The 17,378-nt window shown below is 51.2% G+C and overlaps 1 protein-coding gene across 1 annotated transcript in view; it reads right to left on the minus strand.

The window, feature by feature from the left end:
* Positions 1-12,294: 12,294 nt before the first annotated feature.
* Positions 12,295-17,378, minus strand: part of LOC115082294 (DNA ligase 3-like) — an 87,489-nt gene continuing 82,405 nt past the window's right edge. Inside the window, exon 6 of the mRNA XM_029586523.1 lies at positions 12,295-12,477. Within this exon, the coding sequence (XP_029442383.1) occupies positions 12,295-12,477 (183 nt within the window). The remainder of the gene's footprint in view (positions 12,478-17,378) is intronic.

Raw genomic sequence — 17,378 nt, forward strand, 5'->3', positions numbered from 1 at the left:
CTGGTTGGGGGGTGCTTTGTCAGCAATAGTCACAGCAGGACTGATGGTCCAAGAAAGAGGCTTCTTAGTCTATCAATCGGTTAGAGACCAGAGTGGTGCTCTTCACTTTACTTGCTTTTCTGCCGTTGGTGAGGGTCCTGTCAGACAATGCAACGACGATAGCCTACATCAGGGGTCAGGAACCTTTTTGGCTGAGAGAGCCATAAACGCCACATATTTTAAAATGTAATTCCATGAGAGCCATACAATATGTTTAAAACTAAATACAAGTAAATGTGTGCATTTTATGTAAGATCACACTTTTAAAGTACAATAAGTCTCTGAAAATATTACACCAGGCCTTAAGACACCAATACATCTCCTATTAGGAAAACGGACCAAGTCAGGCTGCTATAGAGTCCTACACAGAAACTACACGCCAGCAGAAAACCTCACCTGAATCACGTGCTGTCCCTCACCTAACATAGAATAAAGAGACCAAAACGCATAACAAGAAGCATGCAGACAAAAACTGAATTGGAAACTGCAACAAGCCAGAGTCTCTGTATGCAGTGTAACAAAGGAAAAAAGAAACATCATACATCCTTATAAAACAAATCAAGAAATATAAAATCATCAGCAGTAAAACTGTACTAACAAAAAGAACACATGTCGAAACAGCTGATGAGTGGAATATCCAATAATTAAAAACTCATATAAAACATTTCCAGATACCAACAAAATATTTCAAAATAGCAGACACAAAGATCCAGTAAAGGAAAATTAGTTTCTTACCTGATAATTTTCGTTCCTGTAGTACCAAGGATCAGTCCAGGACACCTGGGTTGTGACTCCGCACCAGTAGATGGAGACAGACTAAAACTTGTGGGCGGAGCCATATATGCCCCTGTGCCAGTCACAGCCCCTCAGTCTTACGGAATGTCAAAGTAGAACACAACCAGAGAAGTGAACAAAACTAGATACCGCTAACTAACGGGGAAGAAACACCCCTTCTGGAACCGGGCTCTCCAACCGAGAGAGCGAACAAGCGAAACAGAGCAAATCAAAAACACAGAGCGGACTCTCCATTACTTCAGCGCAGCACTGCGGGCGGGATCCTGGACTGATCCTTGGTACTACAGGAACGAAAATTATCAGGTAAGAAACTAATTTTCCTTTCCCTGTACGTACCAGGATCAGTCCAGGACACCTGGGATGTACCAGAGCAACCTACTGAGGGTGGGAAGCAGAGAGTCCCGCTCGGAGAACCCTCTCTCCAAAACCCCCAGAGTCGGTAGCCCGGACATCCAGCCGGTAATGCCGGATAAAAGTATGCAACGACTTCCAGGTGGCCGCCCTACAAATCTCTTGAGGCGACACCTGAGAAGCTTCCGCCCAAGACGCTGCTTGAGATCGAGTCGAGTGAGCCCGCAGCCCCACAGGAAGAGGTTTTCCCCTCACCAAGTACGCCGAACCAATGGCCTCCTTGAGCCAACGAGCGATCGTTGTGCGGGACGCTGCAGCTCCTTTCTTTGGTCCAGAGAACAGGACAAACAGATGATCTGTGACCCGAAACGGATTAGTGACCTCCAGATATCGGAGAAGGGATCTCCGTACGTCAAGTTTCCGTAACTCCCTCTCTTCTGTAACAGAGGAGCCTCCGCACGCAAAAGCGGGCAACTCCACCGATTGATTCACATGAAACGACGAGACCACTTTCGGAAGAAAGGAAGGAACCGTCCGTAAGGAAACCCCCGAATCGGAGATACGCAAGAAAGGTTCCCTACAAGACAGGGCCTGTAACTCGGAAACCCGCCGTGCCGAGGCAATCGCCACCAAGAATGCCGTCTTTAAAGTGAGATCCTTAAGAGTTGCGCGTTTCAAGGGCTCAAACGGCGCCGTGCATAGAGCGGAAAGAACCCAATTGAGGTTCCAAGCCGGACAAGGAAGACGTAACGGGGGGCGAAGGTGCTTAGCACCCCGAAGGAAACGAGCAATATCCGGGTGAAGCGCCAGAGACTTACCTCGCAAACACCCAAGCGCCGCCACTTGGACCCGTAGGGAACTGCACGCCAGACCTTTGGCCAGACCCGCCTGGAGGAACGCCAGAACATCAGAGACGGAAGCCGAAGTGGGGACCACCCCGCGCTGCACGCACCAGTCCTCAAAGACTACCCAGACACGGACGTAAGCCAAAGACGTCGACTGCTTCCTGGAACGCAGCAGCGTGGCCACCACCGCATCTGAATAACCTTTTCTCTTCAGTCGATTCCTCTCAAAAGCCATGCCGCGAGACAGAAGTGATCCGCATCCTCCAAACAGACGGGGCCCTGATGGAGTAGGGCCACCATTCCCTGGAACCGAAGGGGTGCCGCTACTGCCAGTTGTACGAGGTCTGCGAACCACGGCCGGCGAGGCCACTCCGGTGCCACCAAGATCACGTTGGCCGGATGCAACTCTATGCGCCGTAGAATCTTGCCGATCATCGGCCACGGGGGAAACACGTAGAGCAGCACATCCGTAGGCCAGGGAAGCACCAACGCATCGACGCCTTCTGCCCCCCGCTCTCGACGTCGACTGTAAAATCGCGGGGCCTTCGCGTTGTGCCACGTGGCCATCAGATCCATGTGGGGCACCCCCCACGTTTCGCAAATGAGAAGAAATGCTTCGTCCCCCAGCTCCCACTCTCCGGGATCCAGACAATGCCGGCTGAGATAGTCCGCCTGCACGTTGTCGACTCCCGCTATGTGAGACGCTGCGAGGTTGCTGAGATGTAGCTCCGACCAGGCCATCAAGCGCTGAGCTTCTTCTGCCACCTGGGGGCTCCGTGTCCCCCCCTGCCGGTTGATGTATGCCACGGTGGTCGCATTGTCCGACAACACTCGGACTGCCTTTCCCCGCAGCAGTGGTAGAAACGCCTGCAGAGCCAGACGGACCGCCCTGGTCTCTAGGCGATTGATAGACCACTGGGCTTGCGACACTGACCATAGGCCTTGAACTGAGCTCCCTAGGCAGACCGCTCCCCAACCGGAGAGGCTGGCATCCGTGGTCACCACTGTCCAACTGGGCACCAGGAGAGAGACTCCGGCGGAAAGATGACTGGGATCCAGCCACCACCGCAGGCTGGACCTCGCGTGTCCCACTAGAGGAAGCGGTAAATGGAAGTCCTCCGAGACCGGCTTCCAGCGGGAAAGCAAGGATGACTGTAAGGGTCGCAGATGAGCGAACGCCCAGGGAACCAGCGCCAGCGTGGAAGCCATAGACCCCAGGACCGTAAGGTAGTCGCAGACCCGCGGCTGGCGAAGAGACAACAAGCGGTGCACCTGAGCTTGCAGTTTGCCCCTCCTTTCGAGCGACAGAAACACCTTGCCCTGCTTCGTGTCGAAAAGAGCTCCTAGATATTCCAAGGACTGCGTGGGTGTCAGATGACTCTTGCTGAAGTTGACCACCCATCCCAGGGACTGCAACAGATGGAGGACCCTGGCCACCGCCATCCGACACTGATCCTCGGACTTCGCCCGAATCAACCAATCGTCCAGGTAAGGATGGACCAGGAGACCTTCTTGGCGCAGTTGCGCCGCCACCACGACCATCACCTTCGTGAATGTACGAGGGGCCGTTGCGAGCCCAAACGGGAGCGCCCGAAACTGGTAATGCCGGCCCAGAATGCAGAATCTGAGGAAGCGTTGGAACGACGGCTGAATGCCTATGTGAAGATACGCCTCCGTGAGGTCCAGGGAGGCCAGGAACTCGCCTGGCCGGACCGCGGCGATGACTGACCGGATCGTCTCCATTTTGAAGCGAGGAACGCGAAGGCATCGGTTCACCCCTTTGAGATCCAGAATTGGTCGGAACGTGCCGTCCTTCTTTGGTACGATGAAGTAAATGGAGTAACGGCCTTTGCCGTGCTGGCCGGCCGGAACGGGGGAGATGGCTCCCAAGTCCTCTAGGCGGCGGATGGTGTCTAGCACCGCCGCCTTCTTCTCGGGAGCCTTGCAGGGTGACACAAGGAACTTGTCCACTGGAGTGCGAGCAAAATCTAACGCGTAGCCGTGTCTTATCACGGTGAGGACCCACTGGTCCGACGTTATTCCGGCCCATCTCTCGTAGAACGACAGCAACCGCGCCCCGACGTTGGGAACGGCGTGCTGAGGCTGCGGCGGGAGAAGGGCCGACCCCCTTTCATTGTGAAGATTTGGGCGCCATGATGGCCAGGGCACCCCCTGGTCTACCATAGCGCCTCCCACGAAAGGACTGCTGGTGAAGAGACTGCTGCTGCTGCCGCCACTGTGGGGTACGGGAGGAGGAAGCCCTGTAGGATTGCCCCGACGACCTTTGAGGGCGCGCCTTCCTGGGCCCACGAAAACGGGACCTGGATGCAAAGGAAGACCGCGACCTAGATCTATCTTCAGGCAACCTGAAAGCCCTATTTTCCCCCAGGGAAGCCATTAAATCATCTAATTCCTTGCCAAACAGTAACTTACCCTTGAAAGGCAGCGCCCCGAGGTGAGCCTTAGAAGAGCCATCCGCCGCCCAGTTGCGGAGCCACAGGAGGCGGCGCGCCGAGACAGCCGCCACCAGGGATCTAGACGAAGTGCGCAGTAGATCGTGGAGTGCATCTGCACCATATGCTATTGCCGCTTCCAACTTATCCGCTTGTGCTGCCTCCTCCGCCGAAAGATCCGCATTGGCTTGGAGGACCTGAGCCCAGCGCAAGCTAGCTCTCAAAGCGAAATTCGTACACATGGCGGCCCGAATTCCTAGCGCTGAAACCTCAAAAATCTTCTTGAGCTGTACTTCCAGCTTCCTGTCCTGAAGGTCCCGAAGGGCTGTCGCTCCCGTAACTGGAATAGTAGATCTCTTCGTTACCGCCGAAACCGCTGAATCCACCTTGGGGAACTTGAGAAGGTCCAGCGCATCCTCCGGGAGAGGGTAAAGCTTGTCCATGGCCTTGCTGACCTTCAAACCTAACTCCGGAGTGTCCCATTCCCGGAACATGATGTCCGTTGAAGAAAAATGGAACGGAAAAGCCACTGCCGGACCCGTGAGGCCCAACAGGACCGGATCCATGTTCGCTTCTTGACGAACCACCGCCGGAGGGGGGTCTATTCCCAGTTCCTGGAGAATGGCTGGAATTAGAGGTGGCAATTCTTCCCTACGGAATAGCCGGACCACCTTGGGATCGTCGCCCTCCGCTGCCTGTGACGCCTTTCCTGCTGCAGCTGGAGCGGATCCGTCCCCTGCCACGTCATCGGTCCCTTGTTGTGGCTCTTCAGAGGCATCAGTGTCCGCCCCCGTGGAGGAATCCGGGTCCGCCTCCTTGTCCGCCCCCGTGGAGGAATCCGGGTCCGCCTCCTGTGGGACGCCACGCGGAGGACGTTTCCCCCTGGAATCACTCGGGGCCCCACTGTTGGACTTCTTCAGCGGCGGAGCCCTGCGGGACTCCCTCCGGCCGCGCTTGCCCTTACTTTTCCTACATTTCAGGACTTTGCGCAACAAAAGCGCAAAGTCCTCTGAAAAAGAGCTGGAACCCGAATCAGCCTCCGCTGGGCTCCCCGGGGACCCCGGGTCCCCCGAGGGACCCCCCCCCGCCGGGTCCCGCTGAGGAGACAGCGCCGGAGGCAAGGCCGCAGGCCCTGCCGCTTCCCGCGCCATTTCGCGGCCCGTGGCTAAAATGGCCGCCACTCCCGCGCTGAGCGGGAACAAATCCTGCGGCTTCTCCAACGCCCCCCCCCCGCTCGGCGGTGGTCGCGCGCGCCGCACACGAGCCCCCCGAGACGTCCCGGACGACCCTTCATCGCCCGGGATGCAGGAAGCGCAAAGACCGACGCGAGAGAGACGCGCGCTCGCCGAGCCGCAGGCTCGGCAAGCGGAGCCACGAGGCATGCCGGTGAAACGGCGCGAAGAGGGCCGCAACAGAAATCAAAATGAAGAAAAGAAAACAAAAGTCGCGCGAACGGCCTCCCCCCTGTCAGCGGCGCCCCCCCGAGAGCGGCGACGCAAGGAGCAGCCTCCCCCCTGTCCGCGGCGCCCCCCCCGAGAGCGGCGACGCAAGGAACAGAGAGCCGGAACAAAAAACAGACAAAACTTTTTTTTTTTTTTTTTTTTTTTACAAAAAAACAAGGCCTGTCGCTGTCCGCGGTCCTGGAGCCCTAGTCCAGCAGGGGTGAGTGAACCGGGCTCCCCGGTGTCACCCCTGACACTGCTAAATAGCAAAACTGGGTCCTCGACCCTAGCAGTGGCCTCAACCGGGGGGGGGGGTAGTCCCCTCAGGACCTCTCAACCCCCCTGGGAGGCAGGGCAGACGGACGTCAGTGACAATTTGGCAAAAATTCCAATTACAAAACCAAAAGCCTAACCTGGCCTAACCCAAAGGAAAGAAAAACCAACCCTGACGGAGTACCAGAATCAGGGCAGGGAGGAGCTGTGACCGGACCTGCACCATCTACTGGAGACAGAGTAAGACTGAGGGGCTGTGACTGGCACAGGGGCATATATGGCTCCGCCCACAAGTTTTAGTCTGTCTCCATCTACTGGTGCGGAGTCACAACCCAGGTGTCCTGGACTGATCCTGGTACGTACAGGGAATGAAAAATAATAAGGATACAAAAATTTTTTTGCTCTGCATACCTGGGAACGTTTGATATCCAGGTGTCCTGAGATTGTTCTGAATTAGCAGGAGGTGGGGTGGTTTGCTTGGAACTTTCTCCTCTCTCAGTCACATACCAGCGCTCTCTCTCACACTGGCTCTCAATGACACACCTATACACACATGCTCTCAGTCACTCACATATACAAATGTTTTTTCTCTCTCACTTATATAGGCTCTTAATTACACATTTACACACATGCTGTCTATCTTTTCACGCTTACACACACACAGGCTTTCAATCACATAAATACATGCTGTCTTTTTCTCTCACACACAGACTCTCATTCACATGCTTACAAACATGTCCTCTCTTTCTCTCATTTACACACAGGCTCTCAATCACATACTCACATGCTCCCTCACCTAAATCAGCTCTCAATCACACACAGACACACATGGTCTCTCTCTCTCATTTAAACACAGGCTCTCAATCACATACTCACATGCTCCCTCACCTAAATCAGCTCTCAATCACACACACACATGGTCTCTCTCTCTCATTTAAACACAGGCTCTCAATCACATACTCACATGCTCCATCACCTAAACCAGCTGTCAATCAGACACAGACACACATGATCTCTCTCTTACTTATACACACAGGCTCTTAATCATACATACACATGATCTCTCTCACACACAAAGGATCTCAATCATACACACATACTCTTTCAAACAAACAGGTTTTCAATTACAAACTTACACATACAGGGTCCCAATGGTAAACTTACATTCATGCTCTCTCTCTCACAGGCAGGATCTCAATCACAGACATACTCTCTTTCACATATAAGGCTCTCAATCATTCACATACATGCACCGGCGTGCTCTCTTCTTCCCGCGGCCCGGAAGTGGAGAGCATCGGGTGCCTGCGCGGGAAGACCCGCGCAGGCACCCGATGACTCCAGCGCTGGCACCCGGCTGACACCCGATGACTCCCGCGCAGGCACCCGGATGACTCCAGTCGGCGTGCTCTCTTCTCCTCCCCCCCGCGGCCCGGAAGAGGAAGTGGTGAGCATCGGGTGCCTGCGCGGAAGAAGAGACCACGCTAGTGTGGTCTCTTCTTCCCGCGCAGGCACCCGATGCTCTCCACTTCCTCTTCCGGGCCGCGGGGGGGGGGGGGGGAGGAGAAGAGAGCACGCCGGTGCCGCTGACTCCAGCTGTCCTGCCGCGTTCCGCCCGGGCTGACAGCATTTTAAGCCCGGGCGGCGGAGGACCGGGGAGCAGCTGGGTCAGCCGGGAACCGCGAAGTATGGCGACACGTGTCTGCGAGCCAGATGCAGCCCTCAAAAGAGCCATATCTGGCTCGCGAGCCATGGGTTCCCGACCCCTGGCCTACATCAACCAGCAGGGTGGAACCAAGAGTCTGGCAGTAGCCCAGGAGGCTCAGGAGTCATTTCACTGGGCAGAGCAGTACTCAGAGTGGATAGCAACATCACACATCACAGGGGTCGACAACATGCAAGCAGATTTTCTGAGTCGCAAAGTATTGGAGCCGGGACAGTGGGAGCTGTCGGAGACGGCAATGCAGCTCATCCGTGAGGTGGGAGATGGATCTAATAGTGACTCAGAATGCCAAGGTGTTTCGGTTTTTCAGTCGGTGGAGAGAGCACAGAGCCAAGGGTGTCAATGCGCTGGGTTGTCCCTTGGACTCAGGATGTTCTATTTTAAGTTTTTCCTCTATGGCCTCTAGTAGGCAAGGTGTTGCAACAGATAAAGGAATATCTGGATGACATAATTTTGGTGGCAGAGTGGCCATGTTGGCCTTGGTTCACAGATCTCATCAACTTGTTTGTGGATGGACCGCTGTGCTTCAGCCATCTACCGCATTTTCTTCATCAGAGTCCACTTTTGTCTAGTGGCCTGGCTTTTGAGAGGTGACGCTTGAGATGCAGGGGGTATCCCAAAGCAGTTATTACTACTCTGTTACAGGGTAGGCGAAAGTCCCCTTCTTTATCGTGTGTCCAGGTCTGGAAAGATTTTTGAAACCTGATGTATTGCTAATGGGGTACAAGCTCTCAAAGTTACAGTCTCTCATATTTTGACTTTTCTTCAGGACGGTTTGGTCAAAGGATTGGCCTTTAACTCTTTCAGGTCTAGGTGGCTGCTCTAGGTTGTCTCAGAGGTAAAGTAAAGGGGTTTCCTCTTACTCATTCTGATGTAATACACGTTTTCTCTGTTTGGGGGGGGGGGGGGGGAGGCAAAGAATTTACGCCCTCTAGTAAGGAGAGTTTGTCCAACCTGGAACCTTAACCTTAACCTTGTGCTCAGAGATTTGTGTGAGGCTCCCTTTGAGATTCTAAGGAGAGCAACTCTTAAGGATTTAACCCTTAAAGTCATTTTCCTGGTGGCCATATGCTCAATTAGAAGAATTTCAGAGCTACAGGCTTTATCTTGCCAGGATCCCTTCCTGCAGATCTCGGAGTTGGAGGTTTCGTTGCATACTGTACCTTCCTTTTTGCCTAAGGTGGTCTTGGCATTTAATATGAATCAAACAGTGAAGTTTCCAAGCCTTTCCTGAGGTGGACTCCTCTGTACCTCACGCAAGGGAGCATGGACGTGTGGAGAGCCTTGTTAAGTTATTTAAAGGTGATTAATGACTTTAAAAGGTTGGATCACCTGTTTGTTTTGTGAAGTAGATCGAAAAGAGTTTGTCAAGCCTCTAAGGCTACTATTGCGCATTGGCTTAAGGCGGCCATTGGTTCGAAATTTATAGCTAAGGGTCGACCAGTTCCTGATGGTTTGAGAGCCCATTCGACGCAATCTCAGGCAGCCTCATGGGCGGAGGCTCAGCAGGTTTCTCTGCAAGAGATTTGCAGGGCAGCAACATGGAGGTTGCTGCCCCTTTTGCAAGGCATTATCGGTTGGATGTGGGATGCGGCATCCAAGGCCTTTGGTGAGTGTGTTTTGCAAATGGGACTCTACAGGCTCCACCCTATTTAGGAAGCTTAGGTACATCCCAGGAATCTGGACTGACCTGGGTACATACAGGGAAAGGAAAATTGGTTCTTACCTACTAATTTTCATTCCTGTAGTACCATAGATCAGCCCAGAACTGCCCAATCTGTGAAGGAGAGTCATCCACTCATTCCTTTTCTTGTCATGGAATACAGACTTGTTTGTTGGGTTCATGCTATTGGTTTTTATATGTTAGACTTCTAAAGAGGTCACCATCCTCCGGTTCTTGAGGAAAGTTAGAAATTTGTTATCAATCAAGCGGTTTTAAGTTTTGGTATAGTTTTTATGCTTGGGTACAGGTCAAAACTGAGGGACTGCAGGTGGAACTCAGGATTATGTAGCAATGTCAGTAAAACTTTCTCTGTCTCCATCTGCTAGCAGGGATGCAAAACAAGGAGTCTGGACTAATCTGCGTACTACAGGAATGAAAATTAGCAAGTAAGAACCAATTTTTCTATATGCATGAAAAAGTTTATTTTCTGACTGAAACCCGTGGTTTTAACGGTTTAAAAGAAATGAACAATTGACTTGACTTTCTGCAAGACCTTGTGTTCTGTCCAAATAGAACACTAGAATGCTTCTTGCGATCCAAGGTTTAAACAGCCTGCTGCTCAACTTTATTGGCAACTAGTTTGGGAAAAAACGTTGGTAAAACAATGGACTGTTCTTTGCTGATCTTTTGCTGCATTAGGCAGGGACTCTTGTTAAATGGGGCTGTGAAGAGATCTATTTGCCAAGTTTCCCAAACTTGAAAAAGTTGTTTTGCTACTTTGTGATCCAATGACCATTCTTGTGGTTATAGTGGATGACAGACAGCCTGATGCAATACAGTGTGCACTGTTTAACCCCTGGTTGGACACAGGGATTAGCTCATCCAAAATGCGCATCCAAACCCCCCACGAAATTAATAGCGATCACCACATGCAAATGCACGTTGATGAGGCTATTAGTGATTCTCCTCTGATTTAAAAATAAATAAATAAATAAATAAAATAAAAAACTGTGCCTGACATTTTTACTCTCCAAAATTAATGCCTGTCCCAGAGCAGGCATTAATTTTGGAGGAGCCCAAAAAGTGTACAGAAAAGCAGAAAATATTGCTTTTCTGTACTCCCTTCATCTTAATATCATGGCGATGTCAGAACAAAAAAAAGGACATCAGTTAAAAAATAAAAAATTTTACAAAGTGCCGGTGGGTCAGGTTAGGAAACGGAGCGCCCTTTTTTCTAACCAGCTGACAGTCTACCTCTCCTGGGTGCCCGCTACCGAGGAGGTGCTAGGGGCGCACAATTTCCCCTGCACCTCCTTTTTACCATGGCACCTGATTTAAATATTAAATCGGGTGCCTCAGAGAGGTCGATCAGTGTGGGTTGGGAGAACGAGCTCTCAGTCATGAGCGCCCGTTTTCCCCGTGCCGTACTGCATTGGCCTGAATGTGCCCGATTTTTGTTTCCCAGGAAGATGAATAGCTGAGGAATATCTTTTAAGAAATTGCCCATTTCCACATCTTGCACATCTCTTAACTCCGAGTTTTCTTTTCCAATCTAGCAGTAACTTAGAGGTTAGAGCAGTGGGCTGTAAACCAGGGAAACCATGGCTCAAATCCCACTGCTACTCCTTGAGTCCTTAGGCAAGTCATTTTCACCCTCCATTGCCTCAGGTACAAACATTTAGACCATAGACACAGAAACGTCTTAGTAAATCACGCCCTTAGATTGTAACCTCTGGGGGTGAGGAAAGGGAAATACTTAACATAAGAACATGCCATACTGGGTCAGAATGAGTGTCCATCGAATTCCAGCATCCTGTTTCCAACAGTAGCCAGTCCAGGTTACAAGTATCTAGCAAGTACCCAAACAGGGAATAGCCACTACTTATTACTGGCATTAGTAGCATGGGATTTATGTACTAAGTCAACTTGGTTAATAGCAGTTTATAGATTTCTCATCCAGGAAGTTGTTCAAACCTTCTTTTAAATCCAGATAAGCTAACTGCCTTAACTACATCCTCCAGCAATGAATTCCAGAGCTTAATTTTGCACCGAGTTAAAAAAAAAATGTCTCCAATTTGTTTTAAATGTGGTACTTGCTAACTTCATGAAGTTAAGGTAAATGCAGGTGACAGAGTCACACAGAGGAGAAGAAATTGTAATTGTTCTTCCCTATTAGACATCTGTCTGCACCTACAACGTGCAACATGCTCAGAAAGAGCTTCTCAGTCTTTCTAAGCTCTGAGAGAGAACTTTTCTGGTCTTAGCATCATTGGATGATTTTGTTCACTTGTGTGGCTGATTCTCATGGGCAAGCAGGATTTAAAGACGAAATGTCTGCTGCTTATCATCTCCCTATACAACAGTGACTGCAGCTTCTCCAACAAGAAAAAGACTGCTACATTATGGGTTGAATTTCTCACAATAAATGGGCATGGTCCTGAGCTAAGAGTGAATGTACATGAGTTTGTGCATTTGTGTAATTCTCACATAATCCTACCATGCCCTCTGAGCCCATCTCACCTGCCCACACTCCCCCCCACCCTAAGTTCATCTGACCTTTTACCAACATCCCTCCCCACCTCCTAAGGCCATCTCATCTGCTGACATCTGGTCGGTCCATAGCCCCCATTAGAATGTATGACCTGTCAATACCACCTCCTACCCACAGGCCCTCTCACCTGCACACACTCCCACCCCCGCCACCCTCAAACCATCAGGCCCGCTCTAACCTGCAGGAAATGTCCTCCAGTGCCTTCTGCTGCTCATCCTCCTTGGAGAGGTTAGATAGTCTGGACAGGAACTCATCTACCTCCTGGATAGTGAGCAGGCTCTTAGCTGCCGGGGAGAAGGTCTTACTCTCTTCAAAGAAAATACGTACAGTCTCAGAGACATCACCCTGTGCACCAAAAAACACATATTATTGCTATCCTGCAATCTGTCCATAACAGTCTTATTGTCTAAGTGAAAAATCAGTGTATGTGGAAACATACCGTAATTATGTTGTGTATATGGGAGTATGATATTCTGCAGTGACATTACAACAGGCTGACGATCAGAAAAGCAGGTGAACCTACAGCCTTGTAACCTTCTCATCACCCATGAATTTGATATTTAAACTCAACAATTACCACCTTTCCCAGGAAAACCTTGTAAACACACATAACTGGGCATCATACTTTTAAATATTACACTTCATTTCATATCAAATATGTGTGTCTATTTCCAAGCTGACTTCAACTGAATGGAGAGGTAGGAGGGACTGTGTGGCTGGGCTGTTCTTCTATCCACAGAGAACATCTACTACAAGTAAGCAACTTTGCTTTCCCTGTACATACCCGGATCAGTCCAGACTCTTGGGTTTTGCCTCCCCTCCAGCAGATGGAGACAGAGAAGTTTTAACGGACTCCATCCTATACCCCTGAGGTGCCACCTAGAGTCTGTCAGTATTTCTCTGTCTCCAGCAGATGGTGGAGGTGCAAAACCTTTAGTCTGGGTTTGGTGTTTGTTTTTTTTTACTAAATCCTTGTCTTTTTAAGATTTCCGAAGGAACAAATACCAACAAACTAAAAACTTGAGAGAAGATATCTCTTTAAGCCTCCCAGGGGATTGCTAGGCCTGGTGGGACCATCCCCCCTGGTAACAGAGGCTCTGGAGCAGAGGGTTGGGAGCCCTGTGACTACCTGTGGCTGAGGGTGATACCGGGGAGCCCGGTTCACTCTCCCTCTGAAGATCTGCACACAGGAAAAAACAACGCTGAAGTGATTTAATTTCTGAGCTGGCCTAGCGGTCTCTTTCGGCCCTCCTTCCTTCCGACGCCATTTTCGCCATCCTTTTCAGTTCCTACGAGCTCCCATGGGTTTGTCTTGGTCGCGCTGGTTCTTTTTTCGGGCCCCGATCCTAATTTAGCTCAGGGATCATGCCGCATGGTGTGGCTGCGGGCCGGAGTTTGTACCGGGTGCTTCTTGGGAGGGGAAGGCTCTTCGAGGAAGCAGATTCCGGCAAAATCGCATCGCAGCAGCTCTAGAGCACACAGGGACCCTGGGAGGGCAGAACTGCTGCAGCAGCCTCAGGACCCTTTTCTCCTCAGCGCAGGTACTGAAGCCTTACTGCAAACGTTCAGGGAGCAGGAGAAGGCTGCCCTGGGGGGGGGGGGGGGGGGGGCGACTTGCAGGCAAGCTCAGATCTCTTCCTCAGAGGAGGAACAGGGGAAAGACTCTGATGAGTCTTCTTCCATGTTCTCCTCCAATTTTGTTTTGTTGCTGCATTAAGCCTTCAAAGCACAGAAAGCAGCAAAGAGCCAGGGTTCTAAGGTACCCCATGAGGTCCCGGCGTCGCTGGGGCAAGCGAGGATAGGAGCCTCATCACTCCACAAGCGTACCAAGTCACACAGTGGCATAGAAGACCCCAAGGCCAAACACCCTCTCTGGTCCCTTTCCGGTCCGGTGGACAGTTCAGATACAGATGGTGCGGATGAAGGGGAGTCTCCTCCGCAAGCTCCTGGTGAGGGACCGGATGCGGATGCGGATTACCAGCTCCAGTCGGCCAAGCCAGTGGGCGCGCCTCTAGTGGATTTGCAGGATCGCAAATTGGAGTTGCAACTTAAAGATTTTTGAGGTTTCCGCCCTAGGGGTCTGGGCCGCTTTGTGCAGCAGTTTCGCGCTACGAGCCAGTCTCCACTGGGTGCAGGATTTCCATCCGAAAATGAGGCACCTTTAGACTCTAAAGGTGCCTCATTTTCGGATGGAAATGAGGCACCTTTGTGCACAGACGCTTGGTGATGGCGTCTGTGCACAAAGGGGAATTTTTAGCATCTCTGGATCTGACAGAAGCTGACTTGCACATTCCTATACACCGGATCATCAGAAATATTTGCGGTTTGCGATCCTGAGGCATCATTTTCAATTTTGCGCTCTACCGTTCAATCTGGCGAATGCACCCAGAGTCTTCACCAAGGTGATGGTGGTTGTGGCAGTGGCCCTGCGAAAGGAGGGGATTCTGGTACACCCCTACCTGGACAATTGGCTGATTCGAGCGAAGTCAGAACACCTTTGCAGAACAGCGGTGCAGAGGGTGCAACAGATGTTGAGCTCGTTGGGTGGTCAACCCCGACAAGAGTCACCTGCTTTCCTCCCAGTCCATGGAGTTTTTGGTGCTCGGTTCGACACGATCTTGGGAAAGGTTTTTCTTAGAGAGGAAAGATTGTCCAAGCTTCTCACTCAGGTGGAGTTCTTGCAATCCATGCCTCGTCCCAGGGTCTGGGATTAGTTGCAGGACCTTGGTTCGACTGCTTCCACTCTTGAACTGGTGCCTTAGGCCTTTGCGTCCTCTTCAGTCAGTTTTGTTCTCCTGGTGGAATCCACTCTCTGAACAGTTTCATCTTCTCCTCCCACTGACGGATTCAGCACGGTCCAGTCTTCTTTGGTGACTGTGTCCAGACAATTCACGGTGGGGGGGGGGGGGGGGGTGGATTAGGAAATTTCCTCCTGGATAATGGTAACCACCTATGCAAGCCTCTCCGGGTAGGGAGCGGTTTGTCAAGGAAAGGCAGTGCAAGGTCAATGGACAAGAACGGAATCCTCCTGGTCGATCAATCGGTTGGAAACCAAAGCAGTTCGGTTGGCACTGCAGGCCCTCCTTCCTTTAGTAGAGGGACGATCAGTGAGGATACTCTGTCAAGGCGACGACGGTGGCTTACATCAATCGTCAGGAGTATTCTGGTGGCGGCAGAAGCTCAGCTTTTAATCAACTGGGCAGAGCAAGATCTCTACAAGATTGCAGCCTCTCACATTGCTGGGGTGGACTATGTGAAAGCTGTTTTTCTCAGCCACCACCGGTTGGACTCGGGGAAGTGGGAACTCTCCAAAGAGGCCTTTCGTCTTCTGTGCACATGCCTTGGCATTGCAATGTGCTGCAATGCCAAGGCTCCTCGATTTTTCAGTCGGCGACGGGAACTAGGAGCTCTAGTCCTTCCCTGGCCAAAGGACATTCTGTTGTACATCTTTCTGCCATGGCCGTTTGTCAGAAACGTTCTGCGCCGCATCAAAGCTCATCCGAGCAAGGTGATACTTGTGGCTCCAGAGTGGCCGAGGTGTCCGTGGTTTGCTGACCTGCTGAATCTAGCAGTGGGCCGAAATCTCAGCGGACAGTCGTCTCCAAATCTCCTGCAACAAGGCCCCGTTTGTTTCGGAGAGGTAGATCGCTTTTGTCTACGGCATGGCTTTTGAAAGGCAGTGATTAAGGAGTAAGGGTTACTCAAATGCGGTTATTGCCACGCTCTTACATTCCCATACAACTTCTACCTCCATGGCGTACGTTAGAGTTTGGGGAGTGTTTGAATCCTGGTATCTAGACCACGAAGTGCAGCCATCCAGGGCTTCAATGCCGGATGTTCTGGATTAGTGAAGGGGCTGGCGTTTAATTCCCTATGAGTTCAGGTGGCTGCCCTTGGTTATTTTCATGGAAAGGTGCAGGGGGTTGCGCTACCATCTCATCCGGATGTGGCTTGTTTTCTGAGAGGGGCTAAGCATTTGCGTCCTCCTGTCCGGAGCCCCTGTCCTTCGTGGAAGCTCAATCTGGTTCTCTGCACCCTTTGAGCCATTGAAACAAGCGACCCTGAAGAATCTGACATTGAAGGTTGTTTTTCTTGTGGCTATCTCCTCAGCAAGGCGTGTTTCCGAGCTTCAGGCCTTATCTTGCAGGGAGCCCTTCTTACGGATTTCTGAAGCAGGAGTCTCAAGAACAGTTCCCTCCTTTCTCCCAAAAGTGGTGTCCTCCTTTCATATGAATCAGTCAGTGGAGCTCCCTTCTTTCACGGGTCTGGTTTCTTCTACTCCAGAGTCTAGGGATTTATGGACGTTGGACGTAAAGAGGGTGTTGTTGCGTTACTTGGAGGTCATGAACAGTTTCCGTCTTTCGGACCATCTGTTCGTTCTGTGGAGTGGACCCAGGAGGGGTCAAAGCTTCAAAGGCCACTATCACACGCTGGCTAAAGGAAGCTATTGTTTCAGCTTACCTTGTTCAGGGCCGTCCTATTCTGGTTGGTCTTAAAGCTCATTCTACTCTATCGCAAGCGGCCTCATGGGCGGAATGTCAACAGGTGTCACCGCAGGAAATTTGTGGGGCGGCTACCTGGAAATCTACACACACTTTTGACAGGCATCATCATCTAGATGTCCGGGCCCCTGAGCCCGGTTCCTTCAGGGCCAGTGTACTCCGAGCGGGACTCTCTCAGTCCCATCCTGGTTAGCGAAGCTTTGGTACATCCCAGGAGTCTGGACCGATCCGGGTACGTACAGAGAAAGGAAAATTGGTTCTTACCTGCTAATTTTCATTCCTGTACCACCATGGATCAGTCCAGAGTCCCGCCAATGGGAAAACGGAGAGTCCGCTCGGCCGGTAGTCAGTCATATTTCTGTAAGTTTACCGAATGCCCCTGTTTTCAGGGAAAGAGTATGGGCATGGTTTCGTTCATTGGAGGTTGTTTATGTGGAAGTTATGCTTTAATCTTTCTGCTTGGGTACAGTGTAATACTGACAGTATCTAGGTGGCACCTCAGGGGTATAGGATGGAGTCCGTTAAAATGTCTCTATCTCCATCTGCTGGAGGGGAGGCAAAACCCAGGACTCTGGACTGATCCGTGGTACTACAGGAACGAAAATTAGCAGGTAAACGGAAACAAAAAGAGTCATACAAGCGGGGACTTCCAAGCTGAAGGCTGCCTTGAAATAAACTATCTTCTTGTATGTGAAAACTTAGTAACCCAGAAAAAAATGGAAGGTGAGGCTATTTTCAATAAAA

The sequence above is a fragment of the Rhinatrema bivittatum genome, unplaced genomic scaffold (assembly GCF_901001135.1).
Source record: "Rhinatrema bivittatum unplaced genomic scaffold, aRhiBiv1.1, whole genome shotgun sequence".
Lineage (NCBI taxonomy): Eukaryota > Metazoa > Chordata > Amphibia > Gymnophiona > Rhinatrematidae > Rhinatrema > Rhinatrema bivittatum.